Genomic DNA, 27,610 nt, shown 5'->3' with positions numbered 1-27,610 from the left:
ATTTTTAAGAATAAATACATTTTATTTATTATTATTATTATTTTAATTTGCTATAGGGCACATAAGCTCACCAGGGAGAGGAGAGATTTTTGTATTTTTAATAACACTATATGTGCTGCACTCTCACGTCTTCATGTGTTTTCAGTGCCTGCCCACAACAAACACTTAAGGAAATCGCCCAGAAACGGATGTTGTGTGTCATACAGTTTGAGGCAGAAGGGGAGATTATTTATTCTGAGATTCTTAACTATGTGTCTGTCGGAAGGTTTTTACACCATGAAGACACGAGCTCATGGTACAGATTCTCTCTGATTCTGCTTCCCTGTATCCCCCACTGCTCATAAAAAAACTGCTGCATTAGGATGTGATCACACTTGGTGGCTCTACTTTGGGATACCATCTGACCATTAAAAATTATTTTTAAGAATAAATACATTTTATTTATTATTATTATTATTATTTTAATTTGCTATAGGGCACATAAGCTCACCAGGGAGAGGAGAGAAAAAAGGTAAAAAATGAGAAAGCAAGCTTCCAGGTCCAAGACTCATACCACAGTTGGCCATGTGAGATTCTAGTGCCCCAACCACTATACCACGTGCTGGTCCCAACCATAAATCTCACTGACATAAACATAACCTTTCATTCCATTATACTTTGTGTTTATCATTTAAAATAACCATACTTCGAGATTACAAAATCTCAGAGTGAGAGAGTTCATACCATCTCAACATAGCCCATTTGCCTATTTCCTGTCTTCACAGACTTGGTCACTACATAACAAGAATAAATTATACCAGTAAGCTCTAACGAATTAAAAATTAAATTCAACCTAAAAACCTAGAAATAACGTAATTATATGAAATGAATTACTCCGTTGTATTTTGTCAAGTTCAAAGATGATTTGTTTGAAATGTTTGTCTCACCAAAAAAAGTCCAGTTACACTGAACAGAAAGAGTAATGTCCTCAAATCAAATGAAACAACATTTTGCTTGTCCTCTATCTTCAGAGAAGAAAGAATTTTACAGGGAAAGTTTTCCAAATAATACGTTATCCATTTCAACACCCAAACTCATTTTACTTGGGCCATTTTGCATAGAAATGTTCTTACTTGTATGCCGTACTTCACACCACTCAGGGTACTGAACCGAATTTAAGCCTGTATTAATGGCTACGGTCTGTCACTGTGACTTTAAATTAGGTTACCAGGATGTATCTGAGACAGTTTCAGAACACTGAAAAATGCAAGGCAGTTTGCTCCTACTCCAAATAGCCCCCCAGAGGGACAAGTTCTTACATCTACATTTTAAGACTTTTTCCTGTTCCTTGGGCCAGACCATGGTACAGTGGTTAAGGCAGCTGGATCTTACATGGCCAACTGTGTAGTTTGAATCCTGGACCCAGTAGCTTGAAAAACACACCGGTCACATGTGTGTGCCTCCCCAAAATCTTAAGAGGAGAATGGGGAAGAAGGAAGTATGCCATGGCCATCCCCTCTGGTGAAGCTTTCTCACTATCCGTCTCTCACTTTCTGTCTCTCTGGCAATTGCATGCCCCTGGTAGTCGTCCTGTTCTTTAATAAAGACTTGCGCTCATCACTTTTCTAGAGTGTTTTTCACTTATCTACTAAGTTACTGCTTCTGAACAGTGGTTGGTAAGGAGTAATCCTATTACAGAGCAAGAATGAACACACTAGAGTGAGAGTCTCCATTTAAAACCTTCTGAACAGTGGTTGGTAAGGAGTAATCCTTTCATAGAGCAAGAATGAACGCACTAGAGTGAGAGTCTCCATTTAAAATGGACATGAGCCTCGAGCACAGTGTGACTAAGTCTAGCGATTCAGAAGGCATTTTCAATCATTTCTACTTCAGGACTACATCAGATGGCTGTGTTTTCTGGGAAATGAATGACAAATGATCAGTCTACAGTAACAATTCTCTGTGTACTGTCTTGTCCAGTACTATTATCATTTTTTAAAATATTATCATTAGAAAATAAAATCCATAATGTAGAAAGTCTTACCTGAGGCACGCCTTGTGAATCGGTTTATTACTGGAGCTAAAAGAAAAAGAGCAAATAACATGATCAGATTAAAAATCAAATTTTCCCAAATCCCTAAAAAAAAATTCAAATTGGCAAGTGATCTCATAATTTAGTACAGAAAAAAGTAATTAGAAAATAATATAAGAAGAAATACCAAAAGTGTGTGAAAATCAAATGTTTAAATTCACTGATTAATGACATAAATTTTATCTATTAGTTTCCCCAAAATAAATTAATAAAAATCCCTAGATATAGACAGTTAAAGCTTCTTATCTAAAAATAGCATAAATCTAGATATAAAATACCTTCAGACAATAATCTAGCAATTATTGCCATAAAATGTGTATAATTTAATGAATTCTACTCTTAGAGATTTATCTTAACAAAGCCCAGGTGCATGTGTATCACATGATGGTAGTCATTGCTACTCGATTGAGGAGGCCACATGGTAGGCTCGGGTTTGATTCCTGACCTACTCTAAAAGCTGAGCACAGTAGTAGGGGCCTGTAGTACCAGCTACTTGAGGCAAAAGGATGGTGACAGCGAGACTGTATAAACATATACACACACACACACACACACACACACATAAAGTACTAGTAGGGAAGGAAAAAAAAACTAAGACATGAATAAATCTATTCAGCAGCATCGTTTTCAAAATGAAAAAAATTAGAAAATAACTTTAAAAATGCTCATTTAAACTGAAATCATTTTTAGGTGAAACACAGTATACCCTTCAAAGTCTCAGGTTTCATTATCTGTGGCTTTGAAAACGTTTGTGCAACTCGGATTTCCACCACGTGCATACCGAAGGCTGCAATTTCAGGCTGGTCTGTGCATCACTCAGCTAGCAGGCCTACCATCTGCTCCCTCCCCCGATTCAATGCAGCTCTGCGTTTCTTCTTGGTTTTGCGGACATGATTATCTCAAGAAGTCAGGTTGTTTTTTTTCAAATGCTTCTTTCTTGAAAGCAGCAGATAAGATTATGCTTCGTATTATATACAAAATGGACATCAAGTACTACACAGTATGCTTTGGTGGCAAAATGTCATAGGCCTACTATAATACTTAACAGTTTTAAAACAGTAATTATGAAAGTTGTTCCTACTATGTGACTTCAATCAAATAAAAATAGAAGATTATACATTTTTATCAGCCCTATGTTTATACTACATGAAAAAATATGAATGCAGAGGATTAAGTACTGGAAAAAAGCTGTGTATCAGGTGTTTCACATTAAGCCTTATACCCATACTATTAAATATCAGCACCTTCATGTTACTGTGGAGGAAATTTTATAATAAGGCTAAATTGATTAGCTTGCTTTAGATCACATGGCCACCCTGCGGCAGAGCAGTAGGGTTTGGTGCTAGTGGTATCTAGCACCAAACTGCTGTCTCAAGAGAAAACAGAAAGTGAAAATACAGATTCCTAAAATTACAGAAGAAATATTTTTCTTCCATCTTGATCTTCATTGTTATTAAAGATTAATTCTGTGAAATACAGCAAAATTATATCATTCAAAGTGACCGAAAGATAAAATGTTTATGATTTTCTTACCAAAGTACTCTAGCCATATATTTGCAGACCCAAATTACTTACATAAAAACTTTCATCAGATAAATTGTAAGGTATGTGTATTTTACCATCATTCTCCCCCCAATACACAAAAGGTTCATCAAGATTTTTGGGAAAATTTCAATCCCCCTTTTCAAAATTCTTTCAGAACTGAATCTAAAGACAGCCTTCCCAACAAGCTAAAGAACAGTAAATGTAGACAAAGTGAAAAAAAAAAAAAAACCACAACCATGAGAATGCAAACAGAGTGTATGGGCAGATAAGGAAAGATGAAGGTTAAAAACCTATCTCAGCCTCAGGGCAAAAATAGAGTGGACATGCTCAGCCCTCCTGCCCCTTCCAGCCTCTCTAGGTGATGAAACCACAGGTCTGTGAGCTTCTGGTTTGAAAAGCTCGGAAGCCTTTGTTCTCCTGGGCTCTTCAGTTTCTGTGTCTTTCTAAAGTGTTTTAAGGCAGATTTTCTACACAAGAGGCACTACTACCTAGGCGATTTCTAAATTTGTGGGGGTGATTTTGATTTTTATAGCAATTCAGAGGACAGTCTTGGCATTGAGCAGGCAAACTCCAAGACTGTCCGGCATGACAAAAACCGTCCAGCAACCTACAGCTTTTGTCCTGCACAACTTCAAATATCCCACTGAGCATTCCTGTTGATGAAAAAAAGAGAAAGAAAAAAAAAAAGTCCATTTATAACTATCTGGGCTGAGATCCTAACATGGTGTTATATATACACATGATTATTTTATGCAGTTTTATACACACCAAATTTTCCACAACGCAGCTACAACGTATATCCAAGGAATTCTGTTCTTTTTCGTATTTTGTTTTGTTTGAAATTCCTAACAGATATTCATCATTGCAGAAAGCCGTGCCACTGCTGCAATGCCATAGGCCACTATGCCACTTGTGATACATGGACGTCTGATCAGACTGTATGTGCATCTTTCATATTCTTAGTGATTCTACCTACAGGCAGCTTGAGTACATAATGGAGCACAGACCTTCTGAAATACACTTTACTTCCTATACATTCTTTTCCTTTATTTGTCCTATGTATTTTTGCAAAACTTCTACATTGTGGGCAGGTAAGTGCTAAGACGATGATTTTAGTTCCTGACAGTAAATGGGGCATAGGATTGGACCATGAAGAAGATGAGTGCACCAAATAAGTGTGAGGCAACTGTCAAGGTGAATACTGGGTTTTGACAAGGACTAAATGTCGGAATCGTCATATCCATCTCTCTTCATATCCATTTGCAAAGAGGAAACATACATTGCCCATGCAAATTTTGGCAATTTAACAATCACCTTCATAATTTTTCTAGGTTTTAAGTCCCTGTACCAAAATAGGGAAGAGGAATGGGATTCAGGGTGGAAGCCTTTTGAGCAAAGATATGGCTGGTGTTTTCTCTTTTAGAAACCGAGGTCAGGAAGGAGAGCAGGAGAAGATGAAGATCAGAACTCCCTGCTGTCTCTGACCCTGGGCATCACTGGCAGTAGGAATAGTGGGACAGGGCACAGGTGGGGCACCAACTAGCCGGCAAGAGCCTTGGGTACCACTACTTGTCCCACTGTCCTCTTTGAAAAGAGGGGTGAATCATAACAGTTAGACTTAAATTCCTGATTTATGAAATAAGGAAATAAAGCCTTTCCTCTATCTTTTAGGGGGGTTTTATGAAAGAAAAAAATTCTTTGGAAGCATCAACTATAAATTCCTATTTAAATGTAAGAGACTGATGCTTATTTATTGTGAATTAATACTGCCATTTTTAAATACACATGAAAAGCAGTACAAGTTCTGAACATTAACAGATGAAGATCTTTTAAAATGTTTAAGAAGTCAAATTAATTTTTTTCAAACTCTTCATTTCTACCTTTAGATTGTCATCTTCTCTGATATTCTATAAGTATACATGTGAACACACACACAGAAAATACTAGAGAACAGAACAAAGAAAAAAAAAAGCAATGTTATCTGTCTAGAATAATAAATATGACCTAGGAATATACCCCTAACATATTTAACAGGCTGTAACCTAAGGTCTTAGTTTTAAAATGTTTAAGAAGTCAAATTAATTTTTTTCAAACTCTTCATTTCTACCTTTAGATTGTCATCTTCTCTGATATTCTATAAGTATACATGTGAACACACACACAGAAAATACTAGAGAACAGAACAAAGAAAAAAAAAAAGCAATGTTATCTGTCTAGAATAATAAATATGACCTAGGAATATACCCCTAACATATTTAACAGGCTGTAACCTAAGGTCTTAGTGAATCCCCAAAGAAGAATACAGAAGTATTTATGTAGGTTTGACTTTCTCCTAAACGCCATTCCAGTGAAACACTGAGAATTCTGTGTTCCTATAAATATCTTCATGCTTGTATAACCAGAGATCCCTTCACTTGCCAAACTATATTCTACTAGATTGGTTTTAGTGCTAGCACTCCCAGGAGATCCAGAAATGTAACTGATTCAAATCTTCTTTAATCCTGGAGTACCCTTAAAAGAAAAATCCTCCATTACTTTAGGTCAACAGAAGGAGTCTCTCGATTCCTGGCAGTGAAAACAGCTTCACACATCTGCTTGACTCTGCGTTCTGTACCAGCATCAGCATTTTTTCACCTGCTCACCTCTTACTGCCTGGCAGATAAAAGGTACTGAGTAAATACCCGCAGAATGAGTTAATTAACTCTGTAAAGTAAACAGAGCAATTCTGTCTCCACTAACTTCACTGTTATACTGAGTGTAGAATATGGGTGTTACCATCTAAGAATTCCTGCCCTGGAAGAGCTTGACCAAGATTAGTTGTACTTTCAAAGGCAATGGTTTCAAAGGCTTACACGCTACAAATAGCTACCTTAGAAAAATTCGGGTGAGGGACCAGCAGGTGGCATGGTGGTTAAGGGTGCTGGATTCCCACATGGCCGAACGCAGTTCAAGTCTTGGACCTGGTGGCTTGCTCTCTCACTCCCCGCCCTCCGCCTGATCAAAGTAATAATAATAATAATAATAAAGTTAAATAAAATAATTCTTTTAAAAAATATAGGACCACAGGCTTTATATAAATTACTTGCAGAAGTGTCAGTACAACAAACCTGCCATATTATATTTCTTAGAAATGAGTCACTACATTGGGACCAGCAGGTGGAGTGGTGGTTAAGGGCGCTGAACTTCCACAGGGCGGACCACAGTTCAAGTTCCAGACCTGGTGGCTTGCTTTCTCACTTTTTTCTCACCTTGTCTGTCTGTCTGTCTTCTCTCTCTCCCTCTCTAGTCAAATTTTTTTTAAAGTAAATAAAGCCCAATAAAATAATTTTTTAAAAAAAGAAATATTTGGGTGAAAGGAAATCCTGTGGAAGACAACTAAAAAAACTCAAGATAGTCTATAAAAATAAAAGTGGTCAGTTGAAAGCATATAGCAATGAATCAATCACTTGGTGTTCAAAAAGGAAAGTCAAGTTGACAGCACTGCATATGGTTTTCATCTCTGAGCATAAAGTAGGAGAAAAATTCCAAGTTAAGGAAATGAGAATACTGAGTTGCGATCTATGGTCATAATCACACATACAAATACACACCCCAATATTTTTTAAGGTTTCTGCCATAGAGTGCGTGCACTCACTAAAGAGACACAGTGAGAAATCACCCCTCCCCTGGGGGGGGGGATGACCATGCCACAATCTCTTCTCCTCCTTTCTCATCATAAGATTTTGGGCACACACACACACACACACACACATGCACTCAACGTGATTTTCCAAGCCACCGGGTCTGGGACTTGATCTGTGGTCATCCATGTGGGAGTCCAACACTATGCTACCTGCTAGCTCCTACACTCCAAAATTTTAAGAGACAAAATAAAAAACAAAAACCACCGATCTATACTGGAGCCACTTACACATGGGCTTCTTGCAGAAAAGTGTTCATACACCCTGAAGTGAAATATACACAATAATCTTAGATTCCGTTGAATAATTAGCATACTTACTCTCCTAATAGTCACCTTTTCTAGCAATAAACACATTCTGAAAGTGTTAACTGTCTAAATAAAAGATTCTAGAAACTGTAAACTGAAACCATACAAGTTAATTATTTTTAACAGAGTAAATACTTAGCTAAGAATAAATGTTTCTCTTATGCCTGTGCTTCAAAAATTAAAAGTGAAATAAGACTCACCCTTGAACCACAGAAGAATTAACTTTAAAAAAAAAATAGATGGCAAACAAGCAAATAACAACAAAAAACTTGAAATAGTCTACTGATTAATCCAATAGATCCAATCCGTAAACCTTTTTGTGCATGTTTAGTTACTGGTATTGTAAAGAACCACTCCATTTCTGTATTTTTGTTGAAGGATAGTAAGCCTGGACTGCTCTATGAATCCTCAGACACACTCCACTTACCACTGTCCTGCTAGTCATTAAGCCGTATTTCCAGATATATGGCACATAGGAACTTGTTGAGATTCAGCCTAGCCTCCTAGGGGCTCTAGGGTACCAGGGTAGAATCACAGCTGTAAGGTACTCTGCAAGGCTTCATGGTTTAGGTCCTAAGGAGACAAAGATAATGAACCATCTACTTCAAAGCACTTCTTAACAGACATAATAGGAACTGTCTGAGAGGCAGGCTTTTAAGGGACCAATTTTCTTTCTTCATTTTCATTATACAGCATGAATACAAAGATTACTAGAAATAGGGATCAAGGCTGAAGATGGGGCAGAGTGAGATAAAATGCAGATACTTTATGGGGCCAGCAGATGGTGTGGTGGTTGAGGCACTGGACTCCCACATGGCCAACCAAGGCTCACATCCTAGACCTGGCAGCTTGCTTTCTCTCCCCCCCCCCTTTCTCTCTGACTCTCTCTGGTCAAATTGAAGGGTAGTAATAATAAATAAAATTAAATAAAAAATAATTCTAAAAATACAGAGTGGCCAGCAGATGACTTCGTGGTTACATTGCTGGACTCCCACATGGCTGAATGCAGTTTCAGGCCCAGACCTGGTGCCTTCAAAATCACGCTAGGTACATGTGCCTGTATGCCCAAGATCCCAGGAGGAGAATGTGTCATGGCCATTCCCTCTGGGGGAGTCATATTTCTCTCACTTTCCCTCTCACTGTCTCTGACTCTCTCTCTCAGGTGATGCACACATCCTATGACAAAAACTCTCTCTAAAAAAAAAATGGAGATATTTCAGCTTTTAGAAAGTATCCACTTTAAGGACCACTAAAAAGATGTATGTATTTCTTCTGTTTATAAACCAAACTCCTGAAAATAAAACTGATATTTTTAAATGTCAAGGTAAAAAATATAACTCTTAAACTAGACAACACACAAAGATGCACACACTTTTGTTTACAAATGAATGTGTTTTTCCACTTTTTAATTCATGAGGACTTTTCCAACAATGCCCTCTTAGAAACAGAAAGAAAAATACAGTTTAAACTACAGAGTCCTAAAGTGCCCAATCTCATAAAATCACATACAGAGTGCAGGCAATAACAATGTAAAGAATAAGATTCCTGGGACCAGCAGTTAGTGTAATGGCTATGTCGCTGGACTCCCACATAGTCGACCGTGGTTCAAGTCCTAGACCCGGCAGCTTAAACTCATGCCGGGCACATGTGCGTGCGTGCCCAAGATCCCAAGAGGAGAAGGGATTGCGGCGTGGCCATCCCCCCTGGGGGGTGAGTTCTCTCTTTATATCTCTATGTCTCTCTCTGTCTTTCTGGCGAGCACATGCGCCCTATAGCAAAAACCTCTCAAAAAAAAAAAAAAAAGAAAAAAAGAATAAGGTTCCTAAATACTTCCAGGATTCTAAATGGGGGCTCAGAAGAGAAGCGATGGAGATGGGAAAGGCCGTTGCCAAAATTACATAAATTCCATCTCCACTTCTCCATATGCTGAACTGTCTCTTCTGCATCTATAATGGTTAAATACATGCCAAGCACAGCTTTATGGAGATCAATGATCTGTTTGTGAGACTGAACAATCCAGGCTAGACTAAGAATACCAAGAAAAGTAAAAGCTGCAAAGACTTCGAACTGTTCCACATCCATAAAGTCATAACAAAACAGCTCCAGAAAAAAGGAATTTATAGAATGAAGACATTCCTGTCCTTCCAGCCTCCGCTCACATGCCCCCTCCTCAAGAGGTGTTCTCTGAACACCCGGTTTCAAATAGCCCCTCTCGTTCCTCTCAGTTATGTCATCCTGGTTCATCTTCTCCAGAGGGATCAGTGCTTTCTAAAGATATCTAGTATCTGATGTCTATTATGTTTCCTCCCACGCTAGACTAGATGCTCTTTGAGGGTGGTCTTTCCCTGTCTATCTGCCTCATGACTGTATCCCAACTGCTTAGAACATTGCTTGATATAACACGTACAGGTTCAACCAATGCTGAATAAACAGTGACAGTGAAAATTTAGTATAACAAGGTATATACTGACACCTAGGAATTACTTGAACGAATGAAGATACTACGCAAGTATTAAGTTTGTGAAACTCGTAAATTAAAATATAATATTGGTTGCAAACCTAAAAGAGACTTAAAAATAGTAGAGCTTGACCAGCTCTTGGCTTTTATTTCATGTAGCAAAAATCCACTCCCATTTATGCCCCATAATTATAAAAATGTGACTTAGATTTTAGTCTCTTAACAAAAATCAATTTAAAATTCATGTAATTAGAGAGAAAGAAATGGGGCATTTCTCAATTAAAATGTAGAAAAAGAAAAATTTCAAGCACATCCATGTTTCTACTTTTTTAAATTGAGGTAAAACTGACATACAATGAAAAGTACAATTCAATGACATTTGAAAAATGTATACTCCCATGTGTTAAATTTACTATTTTGGCCTAGAACAGTCGCTGTACTCCCACACTTTGATTCCTATGGATTAAGTTGAAAGCGTACATGTTAGGTTGTTTCTCTGAGCTGGTTGCTAAGTTACAGCCCATCACAGCAGCTAGGCTTCAGTCAATCACAGGCATCCCGCCTTTTAAACCACTGTTAATGCAGAAAAACTTCAGAATGTAACCAGTGATTCCTCTACCTCACTCCCTCATTTACGTTTTGTGTACACTTCCCTTTCACGGCACACCTCACTTTCCTGTTCTGCCAACTTAAAAGGCCGAGTTGACCACAAGGCTGGCCAGAGTTGTCCAAAAGTCCAGGGACAACTGGCCAATTTAAACCATGTTAAGAATTGTTCTATTAGGGAACCAGCAGTTAGCGTAATGGCTATGTCGCTGGACTCCCACGTAGTCGACCATGGTTCGCATCCCGAACCCGGTGGCTTAAAAAACTCACGCCGGGTGCGTGTGCGTGCGTGCCCAAGATCCTGAGAGGAGAATGGAGGAGAAGGGATTGCGGCGTGACCATCCCCCCTGGGGGGTGATTTCTAGCTTTCTGTCTCTATGTCTCTCTCTGTCTGTCTGGCGAGCGCATGCGCCCTATAGCAAAAACCTCTCCAAAAAAACAAAAGAATTGTTCTATTAAAACTCTACTCTATTAAATTGGCCGGTTTATTTTTCTTTTAACAATTGTAACCGACATTATAATCGACATATAAAACATTTCCAACACTTTGGAAAATTTCCATGAGCCCCCTTACAGTCAATTCCTACTATCTCATACTCAATTACTATTAAGATCTCTACCATCACAGTTTAGTTTTACCTGTCTCGACCTTGGTGTTAATGTGGGATTCATTCTTGCAGCTGAGGGTATTGACAGCTTGTTCATTTTTATTGCTGAGTAGTATTCCCTCATATGAATATAACAAAATTTATCTACCCTCTTATTTGATGAAAATGTGAATTGTTTCTGGTTTGGTTATTTTGAATAAAGCCTCTATGACTATTCTTTTACAAGTATCCTTGGTAAAACATTTGCTTTCATTTCTCATGTGTAAATAGGTAGGGATGGGACTGCTAGGTCACAGGCTGGTGAATGTTCAACAATTCTGAATAGTTCAACAATTCTGAAGAAATAAAAGGAGTTACTTACCATACTGTATATCAAGACCATTATGAGGTTCTATTAATTAAGAGAAAGAGGCACTGATGAAAGGATAGACAAACCAGTAGAAGAGACACTTTAAGTACACCCACATATGTTTGGAAATTTGACATTGAAAAATCAGTGGGGGGACATTAGTCAATAAGCTGTGCATATTTTAGAAAATGAAATGAGATTCCCTATTTTATACCAAACATAAAAATAAATTATAGACTAAAGCCTTAAGTGTGACACTCAGGACTTTCAAATTTTTACAAGAAAATAAAAAGATTATCTTTTTAACTGAAGGTAGAGAAGAATTCCTTAAACAAGGAACCAAAAAAGTAAGTAAAAAAGAAATAATGTTAGGGTACAATAAAATTAAGAAGATCTGTTCAACCAAAGTTACCATAAACAAAATGAAAAGACAAAACAAAGACTGAGAGAAAATATTTTCAATGCATGTTAACAAATTAGCCACCAGATCATTTTAAAAAAAGAAAGGAAGAAAGAAAGAGACAGAAGCATAGAGTACGATAACTCAATTAGAAAAAAAAAAAAGGGGGAGGCTGGCAGGTGGCATGGTGGTTAAAGTGCTGGACTCTCACATGGCCGACTCTGGTTCGAGTCCTAGACCCGCCTGGTGGCTTGCTTTCTCACTTTTCCTCTCTCTCTCTTTCTCTTTGGTCAAATTAAAAATAAATAATAATAACAAATAAAATTAAATAAAGAAATATTTTTTAAAAAGAAAAATAAATAAGCCAGATAGGGAAAAAAAATGTCAAAGAGTAAGAATAATATTTTCATAGAAGATGAACTACAAATATAGTCAATAAACATAAAAAGATGTTTAACATAACCAGTTATAAAAGAAAAGCAAATACAGTTCACAATGACATTCCATCTAACATCCATCCTATTTGGCAAAACTTACAAAAATCTTATGATATCAAATGTTAGCTGAAATGTAGAGAACCAGGAACTCTTAACACTACTGATGAGACTGGTTGTATCACCTTTGCAGAACAAACATGACGATGTGGAGTCAAAGCTATGTACCCCTACAACTAGTATTCCTACTTAAAAAAAAAAAAAAAAAGTGGATTGTGGGACCAGCAGTTAGCGTAATGGCTGTCACTAGACTCCCTTATAGTTGACCAAGGTTCGAGGCCCGGACCCAGTGCCTTAAACTCACGCTGGGTGTGTGTGCGTGTGTGCCCAAGATCCCGAGAGGAGAATGGAGGAGAAGAGATTACGGTGTGTCCATCCCCCCTGGGAGGTGATTTCTCGCTTTGAATTCTCAATTTGCTCCTGCATGCAATCTATTGCAACCTAATACATCTTCTGGAAAACTTCACTGTATACTTTTGAGAGCAGGAGAGGAAAAAGAAAAGTTAACCAAAATCACTATTATTATCATATTTTTTATGCTATGGAGTCCCTGAAAGTTTTGGTGGTGCTAGGGTATGGTCCTCCAGGAGATACCAGACCATACTTTGAAAACCACCTTTAAAAAAGGTGGCATGGTGGTTAAGGCAGTGGATTCCCACATGGTTAACCACAATTTGAGTCCTGGACCTAAAACAAAATAAACAAACAAAAAAATCCTATAGTACATTTGCATAATGTACTACACACATACCATCATGCAAATACACACCATGTTCACCAAAGCAATGTAACAACAATAAATTGGGAACAACCAAAATATTGCCCAAACAATGGATAAAGTGTATTCAAGGGTATATACTATGCAGCAGTTTAAATGAACTAGAGCTGTATGAACCAATGTTACATTATCACAAATGCTGTCTCAAAAACAAGTTGAAGGACGGTAATTTACATAAAAGAAACTTCTACAAGTGCAGAATTTATATAAATGCGAAAAACATTCAAAGCAGCACTATTTCTAATCTATGGATAAATGTATATGTAGTAATAGTACAAACCATTCATGCACAAGAAATATAAACACCAAACTCATGGCAGTGATTACCTCTGAAGAGAGTTTAGAAAATAGGATAAGAATAAAGGCACACAAAGTGACTTCTCTTGCACATAGTGGGTATATTCTTTTTTTTTTTTTTTTGGAGAGATTTTTGCTATAGGGCGCGTGCGCTTGCCAGACAGACAGACAGAGACATAGAGACAGAAAGTGAGAAATCAACCCCCAGGGAGGATGGTCATGCCACAATCCCTTCTCTTCCATTCTCCTCTCGGGATCTTGGGCACACACGCACATGTGCCCAGCGTGAGTTTTAAGCCGCCGGGTCCGGGACTTGAACCACGGTTGACTATGTGGAAGTCCAGAGACATAGCCATTACACTAACTGCTGGTTCCCAACAGCAGGTATACTCTTGAAACAAACAAAAAAACTGAAAGTGGCAAAGTGTTAAAATTTGTTAGAGCTAGGGACTGGCTTATATAAGTGTCCCTTATTTAATTTGTTTCTCTCTGTATATCAGAAATGTTTCACAATAAAACAGAGAGAAAACATCATTTCCTGCTCTCCTCAGCTGGGGCAGATAAAAACCTTTCGCTGTGTCCTGACACTATCCCCAAGGAGGTCACTTTGCATTTTAGTGCTAGGTGCTCCTAAAATATTATACATAAAATATCCTTTTGTAAATGAGTGTGTGTTAAAATTCAAATACTAAAATATCTTCTGGATTCTTTTTAAGAAATTATAAGAAAACGATCGGAAGGAATTATTAAGAATCAAAGCCTTAATACTGCTTAGTTGGTAAGATGGGTTAATGACCATTGGGGTGGGAAAAATCAAAGACCTGTGAACAACTCTATGTAAAAGCAAAGATCCAAAAGGACTGTCTCTTTTTCTACCAATGTTAATAAATCAAGGCTTTCCTCTTTCTGCCACCTTGGAGCCTTGTGGAGGCCTGACTTCTAAAATGCAACTATGTCTGGAAGGCTGTGGTCCAAGGCCATTTTTGCTGGCTATAAGCGGGGTCTCGGGAACCAAACGGGGCACACGGCTCTTCTTAAAATTGAAAGTGTTTATGCACAAGATGAAACGGAATTCTATTTATGCAAGAGGTGTGCTTATGTGTACAAAGCAAAAACAACACAGTGATTCCTGGTGGCAAACCAAATAAAAGCAGAGTAACCTGGGGAAAGGTTACTCTGCCCATGGAAACAGTGGCACGGTTCGAGCAACCTTCCTGCTAAGGCCAGTGGACACAGAATCCATGTGATGCTGTACTCGTCAAGGATTTAAAATAATGAAACGTAAACGAATAAAAATGGATTTGTGTTATAAATAATAATAATAATAAATCAAGGTATCAGCAATTGTAGTTGAATGAGTACAGAATTATGGGTTTTAGGAATAAAGTCGCATATCAATGTAAAACTAGGTATAAATGCTTCCCTCCGTGAGCTTACTTTTATAAATATTGTGACATGACATGCAAAATGGCAACAAGCTGTCAAATTAACGAGACTAATTTTTTTCCAATCAATTTATATTTCAGGCACATATTCATGTTGTTACTAAAAGCATCTGCCTCATTTAAATAAAGTAACTATTTTCAATACTCCTACCTACTCTTTCCTAAGTTGTTTAAAAATGACTTGTTACAACTTAAATAAAACCATAAACTTGGAGATTTTGCACAAACTTATTTATTCTACTGGTTAAATACTGGCTCTCAAGGGTGGTAGGAAAACAAAGCAAAGCTTTATTTCATTGCTTTCAACTTAAAAAAAAAATCCAACAATTTACCTTGAATTTCAAATGGTATTAAAGGAGGGCTCAAGATTTAAAGGAGTGTAGGTGTTTTAAAATTTGAAACATTTAGCTAAGAGATTTAAAACTTTAATATTATCCATTGGTAACTTTAAAAAACTATTATCCCTACACTGCCTTGAGAACAATCTCTAGCTTCGTACATTTTCATTAAAACACACACACACACATGTTCTTACAACTATTTATTATTAACAAACCCACGTATGATGCTTACTGTATGTCAGACACTGTTAACTCACTTAACTCTACAACCACTTTCTGAGGTCGGTACTATCATTCCTACTTCATAGATGAGAACATTAAGGTATAGATCCTAAAATAGCTTGCTCAAGGTCCCAAGTTACAAAAGGCAGAGCCATGGCCAACTATTGGTGTGGCAGTTAAGGTAGCTGGATCTACATGGCCAACTGTATGATTCCAGGTCTGGACCCGGTAGCTTGAAAAACACACAGGTGCATGTCATGTACATGCCCCCAAATCCTGACAGAAAAACAGAGTGGGGATTGCGACATGGCCATCCTTCCTGGAGGGGTAGGGGGGTGCTTTCTCTCTTTCTAACAAGAACATACCCTACAACAAAAATTCTCCAAAAAATAAAAATACATGGCAAAGCCAAGATTCAAACTGAGCCCATACCAAAATGAAGTCTTATTTTTCCACTGTTTCAGATATTTCAAATCATTACTCTTAAAATTTTAGCAACTAAAAAGCAATCTGTGCTTTTCCATAACAGTAAACTATTAGGTTTAAGAAATATGAAGGGGAGTGGCTGGCAGCATGGTGGTTAAGGGAGTGGGATTTCGCATGGCTGACTGCATGGTTCTAGTCCAGACCTGGCAGCTTGAAAAACACACTGGGCGCATGTGCTTGCATGCCCAAAATTCCAAAAGAAGAAACAGAAAAAGTATTTGGCCAGTGTGACCATATCCATGGGGAGGGTGTTTTCTCACTTCCCCTCTCTGTCTCTCTCTAGTGAACATATCTGCTGTAGCGAATTATTTAAAAAAAAAAAAAAAAGTGTGAGGAAAGGAAGCTCTAGTGACCATGTTTATCAAATTAGTGGAAGAAAAAAAAAAGAATGACATGAGAATACAGGAAAGAATAGTAACTGAGGCAGAAAAAGAACACATTCAATTTAGGACAAAATTATTTGGAGGTACCTGAAGAACATGCAAGTGAAAGTACTTGGTAAGTGGGTGGACATGTGAATTTGAATTTTAAAGAGAGGGAAGGTTTATGCCAAAGCTAGAGGAGTAACTGGAGGGGGGATCCAAAGAACAAGAGAGTTTTGAGCGATCAGCAGGTTCCTACAATAAAGGGAGGAGGCAGCCCTCCAGCAAAGTGGGAAGAAGGAGGAGCGGAACAGACCCAAATGGACCAAGCAGGTTGGGGATGAAAGACCAGCTGCAGAACCAACACAAGGTTTACATAAGCAGAAGCAGCTACCCAGGGCAGAGGTTTAGGGGGGCGAGAATGTCATCTTGATTAGGATGTGAATTCTTACAGGCAAGACAAGTCTGCATGCTTGTGCTGTCCACGTTTTGTAAAATGAACAAATGTCAGGCCCAAAGATAAAAAAAAGTCTCATTTGTATTGTATTGAAGTCTAAATCTATGAAATCGAACTAAGGGAAGCTAAAACTTTTATATTCCATGAAAACATTCTAAAATGCATTAATATAAAGGTTTATTAGGAGACCATGTTAAAATATTTACATGTCTAAAATGGTTTTAATCCTTGTACATTTAAACACATTTACTATTAAGCACTTAGTAGTCAGTTGAGTTTAATTTTAAAAATACTTGAGCACCTACTGTGGAGAAAGCACAACACACTCAGGAGAGACTTTAGAGGAAAAGGATATATTTCTGTGGCCTGCAGCAAGGCCAGTAATGTCAACTAGGAAACTTGCAGAGATGTTAGCTAGGGTGAAATGTAAACTAACCTCTGGGGGGGAAAAATGAGATTTGGCAGAAACTACAGAGAAGAGACTCGGCATAAGACCAAGAGAGTAACTTAGGCGAGAAAATCTCGCTACATCGGCTTAGAACCTTATCATGTGCCTCTACGAACCGTATTTTTGTTACTACTTAATTTTTTTTATTTAACTTTATTTATGTATTTATTTATTTTAATTTGACCACAGAGGAACAGAGTGAGAGAAAAAGGGGGAGGGGAGTGAGAAAGCAAGACACCAGGTCCAGGACTCAAACCACAGTTGGCCATGTGGGAGTCCAGCATCCTTAACCACCACACCACCTGACTCTGTTACTTAAATTTTTTAAATTGTCTTTGAAGCCTTTTTATGCTTAAAATTTATTTACTAGGTAATACAAGTACATGATAAACATTTTTTTTAAAGTTACACAAAAAGCAAATAATGAAAAGTCTCCCTTCTAACCTAATAGGGTCTCCGGAGGTATCATCCTGAGATGTTCTTTGGCTGTACTTTCTTTTTTTAAAAAAGCTATTTTAACCTTTAGGATTTCTTCTTCTTTTTTTTTTTTTTGAGACTTTTTTTTTTTTTTTTTGCTACAGGGCGCGTGTGCTCACCGGAGACAGAAAGCCCACGGGGGTGGGGGAGTGGGGGGGAGTGGATGGCCACACCACAATCCTTTCTTCTCCAATTCTCCTCTTGGGATCTTGGGCACACACACAGACGTGCCCGGCGTGAGTTTTAAGCCACCGGGTCCAAGGCTGGAACCACAGTCGACTACGTGGGAGTCCAGTGACATAGCCATTACGCTAACTGCTGGTCCCAGGATTTCTTCTATTTCTGACTGCTAGTTTCATGATTTAGTGATTCATAACTAAAATTCCTTTGAGATCTGATTGTCTTCATCCCATCCACAAAATTTGCATCTACAACATTTGAACTCTACAATCTAGAGTAGAGATTAAGGTATACACAGAAATACAGATTTATAAGAAAAAGCCTAGGTCTTTTGTTTCAGGTAATGTGATTATATTTCCCATCTATAAGACAGAATTTTTCTCGACAATTGGCCAAACTTGTGCTGAGTCAAGCAAAAATTTACTAGTAAACATCTATTTGAAAAGACGCACAACACATACACACAGAAACACCAAACTAAGACCCTGCTTACCTGCTGGTCCTTTATAATCTAGGGGCTTGAAACAGGAACCCAAAGTTGATCACAGAGGATCGAATGAGGTTGCATGGTTTAGAATTTAAGTTTCTGAAATGGGGTTCATTTACTGCAAGAAAATGTATAAGGCAAAATACATTGGGGCACAGGAAAAAATTAAAACTTATTTACCTTTTTTTTTTTTTTTTTACTGCTTCCTTTCAAAAATTATATTGTGGGAAGCTTCATAATATTCACAATATATTGGTACATGTATAGACAGTCCAGCCCCATAGGGTGGTGGTTAAGGGAGCCAGATTCCAGACGGCCTACCCGCAGTGTGAATCCCAGCCTTGGTGGCTTGGGATACATGCAGGTGCAGGTACGCGCGTGCCCAAACTCCAGATGGGATGGAGAAGAGAATAAGGCATGATCATGCCCAATGGGAGGGTGCTCTCTCCCTCTCTCTCTATTCCTCTCTCTGCAAAGCGCATGTCCGATGTCAATTAAAAAAATTAAAACAATAATTTATGAAGACATATGGCAGTGTACATTCAAATATATTTTGCTAATAAAAGTACATAATAAAATAAGTTAAGAAAATCAAACAGTTCAATATACACCATACATATTTTGTTTGTTTGTTTTTAATTACCAGAGAGCATGTCTACTCCTAAAGTGAGAGAGAGAGAGAGAGAGACCCTCCCAATAGGACGTGGTCACACCTCAATCCTCTTTCCTCCATCTCTCCTTCTCCTCGGGATTCTGGGCACACGCCCTACGTGTGTGTTTGGTCTTTTTTAAGCCACCAGGTGGGGATCTGAACCACCGCAGGCCTTGTGGGACCCATCTATTATACACAGTACTTAACTGCTGTGATAAGGGGCTGGCCCAAGATACATCTTTCTAAAATAAACATTTTATTTGTATCTTCTTAAAATATATAAACTACTAATAGGGGTAGAACAGAGAAAATAAAAGGTAAAAAAGAGACCAATGCAAGGCTAGACCGAGGTTTTAGAGGGAAAAGTAGGTAAGCTTATTTTTTTGATATGTAATTCTTTTCAATCACTTTACCACTCTAATAGTCATTGACATGGACAAACCATGGTTAGGGAGATGAACTCGGAAGTCAAGACTGCCAAGTTCAAATCCCCGCTGCACTACTTTCTTTGGAGAAGACTAAATGACATACATGTAAAGGGTCCTGTTCAGTCTCTGGTACATAAGCAGCCAAATAACTATCTACCAATAATTATTGTTAAAATAGAAAGGATACCACTTAACAAACTTTAGCTTTCTGCAATTACAGGAACAGAAGAGTTGAGTCATCTTTTAATTCCTTTTTAAAAACATTTTAAAAAGATGCTTTTATATTTAAGCAAACGGAAGCCTTTTCTTCTTTTTTTATCCACCCCCCCCCCCAAAAAAAATTCTTTCTCAATACACTCCTGTAAACTATTTGGTCTTGGAACAGCTTATGTAAATTTTAAAATGTCAGCCCTAGCCAAACGGATACAGGAATAACTATATACAGTATATTTTTTTGGCTTTACTTGTATATGAAGCATGTGTTTATATTTTGACCTTTTGTCTTTTTTTTTAATTAAGAAACATTTTTAAGCAGCAACTGGAATGATTTTTTTTTTAACTTTCCAAACATATTAAGCTACACATGGCAGAAACTATTGCTAAAACATTTATAATGTTACACCAACTGTGTTTATATTTCTGATTTTTTTTTAGATTGTTTTGTTTTCATGTAAGCCATGACCTGAAAATTTTAGCTCGAATTCTTTCCACAAAATAATTACATAATGGAACAGTCTGAGTCATTTTGAATTTCTGAAACACAAAACTCAGTCCCATAAAATAATGACCAGCCTTAGAGTGAGGTTTTTGTAGCAGGGTTGTGACTGTCCCCACCACAACTAGACAGTACAGATGAGACCAGAAGGACACAGAACGAAACACACAGCTTGAACTCACTCCACTCAGAAACTACTGGCTGCTTCTTTTCCATTCTCTTTTCTTAAACAATTCATACAAAAATCACTCGAGGGGCCGGCAGGTGGCGTGGTGGTTAAGGGCACTGGACTCCCATATGGTCAACTATGGTTCAAGTCCTGGACCTGGTGGCTTGCTTTCTCACTTTCCCTTTCTTTCTCACTCTGTCCCTCTCTGGAAAATTAAATTAATTAATTAATTAATTAATTAATTAATTAATTAATTAATTAATTAATTAATTAATTAATTAATTAATTAATAAAGTCGAATGAAATTTAAAAAAAGAAAATCACTCGAATGCTAGATTTCGCTACATTGAAAAAGAATCAAAGAACAAATAACCCTGGAAATTCTGAAAGCTAAAGTATTTTTCTTTTGCACAATCATTCAAACCTTATCTAGCACTCTCATGGAAGATGGACACAATTCATATGATGTATATAAATTAATATAAATAACATATAAAACATGATAGTTTTAGGAATAAGGCCAAAACCTACTAAATTGGGTAAGACACTTCTTTCAACTTCCCCATCTATTAAATGAAACAGATTACAAATATGATCTTTATAAGATAAGCTCTGGCAAAAAGGATGGTTTCTTAAGAACTCTAAAGAGAGTAATTTAAACTAATTATTTTTTCTTTAAAAAGGCATTTTTTTAAGGAAAAGACTCTCAATAACTATTTGCACAGAGAAGTAGCACCATATCCTACTTCCAACTTCACGCATTACTTCTAACAGGACACCCTAGATTTCAACACCCTTCTGGAGTGGTGACTCCACTCTAAAGTAGACCCCAATCACTTCTGTCTCCTTCACTGAATCACTGTCCCTGAAGCAGCCCATCAGTCCCCAATCACCACACAGACCTTCCCTATTGCTACTACTCCTAACAATGGATTTTCGAAATGGGTCATAAATAAACTCCTTATTAATGGAGTCAATGTTAGTATTTGCACCGTTAAAAAAGATGGGACTGGGAACCAGCAGTTAGCGTAATGGCTATGTCGCTGGACTCCCACGTGGTTGACCGCGGTTTGCGTCCCGGACCCGGTGGCTTAAAACTCACGCTGGGCGCATGTGCGTGCGTGCCCAAGATCCCGAGAGGAGAATGGAGGAGAAGGGATTGCGGCGTGACCATCCCCCCGGGGGGTGATTTCTCGCTTTCTGTTTCTATGTCTCTCTCTGTCTGTCTGGCGAGCGCACGCGCCCTACAGTGAAAATCTCTCCAAAAAAAAAAAAGATGGGACCAGCAGTTGGCATAATGCCTATCTTGTTTTTCTTTTCTTTTTTTTCTTTATTTTTTTTGAGAGAGATTTTTGCTACAGGGCATATGCACTCACCAGAGACAGTGAGACAGAAAGCGAGAAATCATCCCCCAGGGAGGGCTGGAGACACCACAATCTTGTCTCCTCCATTATCCTCTTGGGATTTGGGGCACACACCCCTGGCATGAGTTTTAAGCCTCTGGGTCCAGGACTCAAACCTCAGTCAACTATGTGGTAGCACAGTCACATAACCATTACATCATCTGCTGGTTCCCGTGACTGTCTTATTTTTCAAGTTACCAGGTCCAGAACTCGAGCCGAGCAGTTGGCCATGAGGGATCCAGCTGCTTTAACACCACAGGGTAGCCCACATCATATATGCACTTAAACCGATTCAACTTCCTATTCTGAGGGAAAAACATGGGGAGAAAAATCATTTAAATAATAATAGTAGGATACTTGCCTTTACATCCATGCTCCAGAATGAGCATAAACTGGAGAAAACAATCGGTTCATCAATCTAAAGTCCTATTCACTAGTCAAAAGTATAGCTGCTTAGGATCCCAAGATCCCGAGAGGAGAATGGAGGAGAAGGGATTGCGGCGTGACCATCCCCCCGGGGGGTGATTTCTCGCTTTCTGTTTCTATGTCTCTCTCTGTCTGTCTGGCGAGCGCACGCGCCCTACAGTGAAAATCTCTCCAAAAAAAAAAAGATGGGACCAGCAGTTGGCATAATGCCTATGTCGCTGGACTCCCACGTAGCTCACCGTGGTTAGAGTCCTGGACCTGGTGGCTTAGACTCACTCCAGGCACGTGTGCATGCATGCCCAAGATCTCCAGAGGAGAATGGAGGGGAAGGGATTGCGGTGTGGCCATCACTCCCCCCCAGGAGTGGGTGATTTCTCGCTTTCTGTCTCTGTCTTCCTGGTGAACGCACGTGCCCTATAGCAAAAACCTCTCCAAAAATAAATAAGTAATAAATAAATTTTAAAATAAAAGAAACACATTTGTTTTTTAACACAGCTGTAAACAACATCTTGACAGCTGGGAATTTACTGGAATCCATGGAATGAGATTTGCAACAATAAATAACCGTTCAATATTTATTTCTGTTCCAAAGAGATACAGCACATCACTTTATGTGCAACTTCAACAGAAAGTTTGTTACTGTCTTAAATAAAATAATAGCTCAGAGAGAGTTTGATTTTTAAGATAGATAGAAAAATAAAAAGTAACTAAGACTTCATTCAGCTTTTGTTGAAACATTTTCCATATATGCCCTCTCTTCAGACAAATCATGAGTTATCCCAAGACACTTTCGCATGTCCCATTTTCCTTCTCTTGCTCGCTCTTTATCCTCCTCCAGCCCCTCCTGGCTTCGTTGTTTTTCTCCCTTTACCCTCCTTCTCTAGACTGGTGTACAAGAGCAGAAAAGGCACTAATTACAGGTCCATTGATATCCCAATTTCAATCCTAAAACAATTCATTTAATACTGTTATTAAAATGAACATGTTATCTGCTCTACTCCGAAAAATCACAATCATCATCTCTGACTCAAAATATTTTTAAAATCTCCTCTAATACTATTATCTTTTGCTCATAAGTAAAATAATGGCTTCAGCATTGTAGCCGTTGTCATGAATGATGTAATCCCTTTCAGGAGGATTTAATACTACCATGAAATTTTCTAATAGCCAAAGACTGCAAAGTCTCATTAATTACAAAATCCTGGAGCTCTTAGCTACGAATTATGAGTCGGAAGGATGTGAATTTCATTACCAGGCAACAGTGCTACCCATTAAATCTTAACTAGAACTGCTGCGTGAGCAAATTTCCTACTTCATCTCTCCAAAACGTGCAAATACTGGATTCATTTCATTTCCATATAACACAGTGAAATTGCTATTTGCAAGAAAGGTTTTTGCTTCTGTAAGATTTCATACCAATAAAATCATTTATTTAACATGAAATCAGTGCTTGCTGTGTACATTGTTCTAGGGGTCTTGCAAACATTAACCCATTTATCCTCACAACAATGTTATGAAGTAAGTACTATGATTGTAACATGTCAAGTTTGCATCACAGTGCTCCATACATAAATGAAAATAAATACCTGATTTTAAAGTTAGACCAAAAAATTAACATGGATGGACATCTTTCAAACCAGTTAAATGTATTTAAGAGGTTAATAATATAGTAAGAGGATATGCCAACTTTCAATAAGTTGTGCACAGTAACTAAAACCACCAAAACAAATACCTTTAGTGGCATGTGGGTGTCCACCTGCAGCAGGAGACAGGAGCTAACAAGTATCTCACAACAATCTTTAGTGGCCACAGAGAGAGCAGGTTCTTGATTAAGGGCATTTGGAGGTGAGACTAATACATCCACGAAGGCAATAAAGTTTTTAAGCTACAGCTCCTCTCTACGATTTCCATCTACCATCGGTGAGACCATGAACTCAACAGGTAATACAATGAGCTGGTTAAGACACTTTCAGAGTAGATCCTTGGGGAGTCAGTCTGTCTGCCATTCCTGTTTATGCCACCTCATTTCAGAGGCTACATAAACCATTTCTTACATATTTTTTACTTCTATTCAAGTCACAATGATGTTTAGTCCTTCTAAATCTGTACCTAACAGATAAATATGTGCTCCTAATCTTCTAAGGAAAAGGCTTCAGACAGGTGAATATTCTTTTTGACTCTTCTTCACCCATTTCTTCTTATGATAAAAGTTCTCTTAATCTTGCTCCCCACTGGCACCTCTCACTTTACAATACTATATTCTGTATGATCTGAAGGATCTCTTGTAAATTCCCCATATTCCTTTTTCTTAATTATTTTTTGAGAGATTTTTTGCTATAGGGAGTATTCACTCACCAGAGAGACAGAGAGAAAGGAGAGAAAGTAAGAAATCACCCCCCAGGGGGATGGCCATGCCACAATCCCTTCTCCTCCACTCTCCTCTCAGAATTTTGGGCACATGCACCTGACATGAATTTTAAGCCACCAAGTCTGGCACTTGAACCGTGGCTGACTATGTAGGAGTCCAACGACGTAATCGTTACACCATCTGCTAGTCCCCCCATATTCCTTTTAAGTTGTAAAAACCAAAGTAGATAAAGTTCTCCAACAAAAATTTGATGTAACTCAGCATTAAGAGAATTAAGTCATAGTTATTACATGGTATATTTCAATGTGTATGATTTAGATATGCTTATTTTATAAGATATGGGTCTATATTTTGTCTGGTGCTATCTACTTTGGACTCCAGGTTCTTTTCTTCCACAATGCAGAAAGTCAGTTCTTCTGTATTTTATATTAGGTATTTTCTCCCAGGTGGACTGCTCTGCATGAGACCATGTTTGTTTCTGATCTCTTCCAATTCAAGGTAATTGGAATTGTATTTACTTCGTTTTTAATTTCAGCAATTTAACTGAGGAAATTATTAAGCAATACAAGAGCTCATGATGATGTGTCTAGATAAACTATTAATTACCATAGATTTTCCTCCAAATTGATACTGATCTAATTCTGTGGCCTACTACAAACCATACTAATAAATCTCAAGGATAAGGACACTATTCTTTCAGAAATGGCATGTCACATTTTATTGACTTTCTGTAGAATGAGGAAGAGAGAGGCACAGTAGGTTTTTAGGATTTCTTTCCAGTCTTCAAGAGTTTTCCTAGAGAGGGTCATGATAAGCTACTATCATTCTAACACCTTAAGGTTGCCCTTGTAACCTGAACTAATTGATAGTAAGCAGAAAGTAATAATTGGAACTGATAAAATTAGAAAAGAGTAATAGAGGGATAGAAAAGCTACCAGCAGAGGAAGGGATCCTTCGGAAAAGTAGGAAATAAGCAAAGGCCACCTTCACTTATCTGACTGACTGGCCTTAGTGCCATCTTTGGCCATGCCAAGTAACGTTCAAAATTCACTAAGCCTGGACCAGACTGTATTTTTCCAGCTGACTGTAGGTGCCTGGCTTATTTGATTAAATCACTGCTTTATGAGGTCAAGGCCATATCCTTGATCCCTATGTGAGTCAACGGGTACCAGTTTTATGGTCAAAAATGTGCCTTTTAACCCCAGTCTCTCATAAATACCATTACTTTAGCTAAGGGGATTCATAAGAGGTCATGAACCAAAAATGCAAACCAATCACTATCACTGAAAAAATAACCAGGAAAACATGACCAGTTAGCCCATCAAACAAATTTCATTTAAACAAAACAAAACAAAAACCTCCTGAGCCAGCAGGTGGTATGGTGGTAAGGTGCTAGACTCCCACATGGCCAACTGTGGTTCAAGTACTAGACCCGGCGGCAGCTTGAGAACCAAGTTGGGCACATGTGTATGTGTACCCAAAATCCCAGGAGGAGAATGGATTGTGGCATGGACATTCTTCCCTGGGATCTCTCACTTTTCTTCTCACTGTCTCTCTCTGGACAATGCATACATCCTATGGCAAAAACCTTTATTAAAAAAAATAAATAACAACTCCCTAATGGTCTTAGATTTCAAGGTGAGACAACTGTAAAAAACAAAAACAAAAACAAAAACAAAAACAACTAGGCTCTCTAAATACTAGTTCTGTGTGTGACCTTGACAAGTGTTTCAGATAAGACACATTAGAAGTCTCGGTAGAGCTTGCCTATGAGAAATACTCAGCCTCAGCCCCTTCTTGAGACACACCTTGGGAGTCGGAAGCACCGGACGAGGCCAGGCCCACTGGGTCCTACACCTGGTTTTGCAGCACAAGACCTGTGAAACACTAGGCAAATGTCGGTCTCAACTTTCTCATAAAGCTGAGATAATGAATTAAAGCATTTAAGCATGCCTAGCACACAGCAATGGCAGTAATTTCGACATTCCGTTTTTTGGTTTTTTTTTTTAATGTAAATAAGATAATGAGACATTATTATCACCACTATCTGTTAATCAATGTTTTTAAAAGTATAGTCAGGGAACTACGGATATCAGAATGTCTTGGGATATCGAATAAAAAGATACCATATCCCATCCCCACCTATTCAAGAACACTCCCCTAAGAATCTATCACGTAATGTTCCTTTTTGAATCAAACTTGCTTGAGATGGATATGAAAATTGAAGAATGATGGACCCAGCAGGTCTTGTTCTGGGTCACCGTAAATTAAGATTGGTCTCCAGTTATTCTTTAAGAGGCCAAAATTACCCAGTATCCGGTATTTTTTATTGCACTTCAGTACTTGTCTGGATATATACTTTAAAACAATAGGTTTACATATTTTAGGCTCATTTCTGATTTCTTTCTTTCCCAATGATACTATTTTGATGTCTTTTTACCTCTGACCAGGAGTCAGCAAACCCAAGAGTTGGTCTGCAGCCAGTTTTATACCATGCTAAGCCCCCAGAGAGGGCATGTGTTCAAAGGATTGTTTAAAAAACAAGAATACAAATGATCAAGACCATATAATGGAAAAAAGTCTCAAATACTTATCTGGCCCTTTACAAAAATGTCTGCCAATCACTTTGTACTTAATTGTTTTTAAACTGCAGGTCTCAACACAATTTACTTTTAAAAAAAGGGGGGGGGAGAATTAATTAGAATAGAAAAAAGTACTGTACCCAGAAGAATGAAGTACTATTGCCAAAGTTTCAGTTACACCGGTATGTTTGTGTGTACTAGATATAATAAAATGGTATTCCATGTCAGTCAAGATGTTTTAAATTCCTGGGGGATACAACTGGGGAATAAATTGTGCAATTTGTTACCAAGTATTCATTAAAACTTACATTGAGTAATTTCTATAGGAAAGGTGCCTTGGAGATTATAAAACCCTACAGATAATTCCT

At 38.0% G+C, this 27,610-nt stretch overlaps 1 protein-coding gene across 1 annotated transcript in view; it reads right to left on the bottom strand.

The window, feature by feature from the left end:
- Nucleotides 1-27,610, bottom strand: part of LOC102474565 (cAMP-dependent protein kinase type II-beta regulatory subunit) — a gene marked incomplete at its 3' end in the record, with an annotated part of 109,629 nt that overhangs the window by 79,832 nt on the left and 2,187 nt on the right. The window contains 1 exon segment of the mRNA XM_006171084.3: nt 2,024-2,059. Within this exon segment, the coding sequence (XP_006171146.2) occupies nt 2,024-2,059 (36 nt within the window).

Source organism: Tupaia chinensis, unplaced genomic scaffold (genome assembly GCF_000334495.1).
Source record: "Tupaia chinensis unplaced genomic scaffold, TupChi_1.0 Scaffold149256_1, whole genome shotgun sequence".
Lineage (NCBI taxonomy): Eukaryota > Metazoa > Chordata > Mammalia > Scandentia > Tupaiidae > Tupaia > Tupaia belangeri.
Note: the sequence above shows the minus strand (reverse complement) of the source record. Positions and strands in the feature narration are given on the sequence as shown.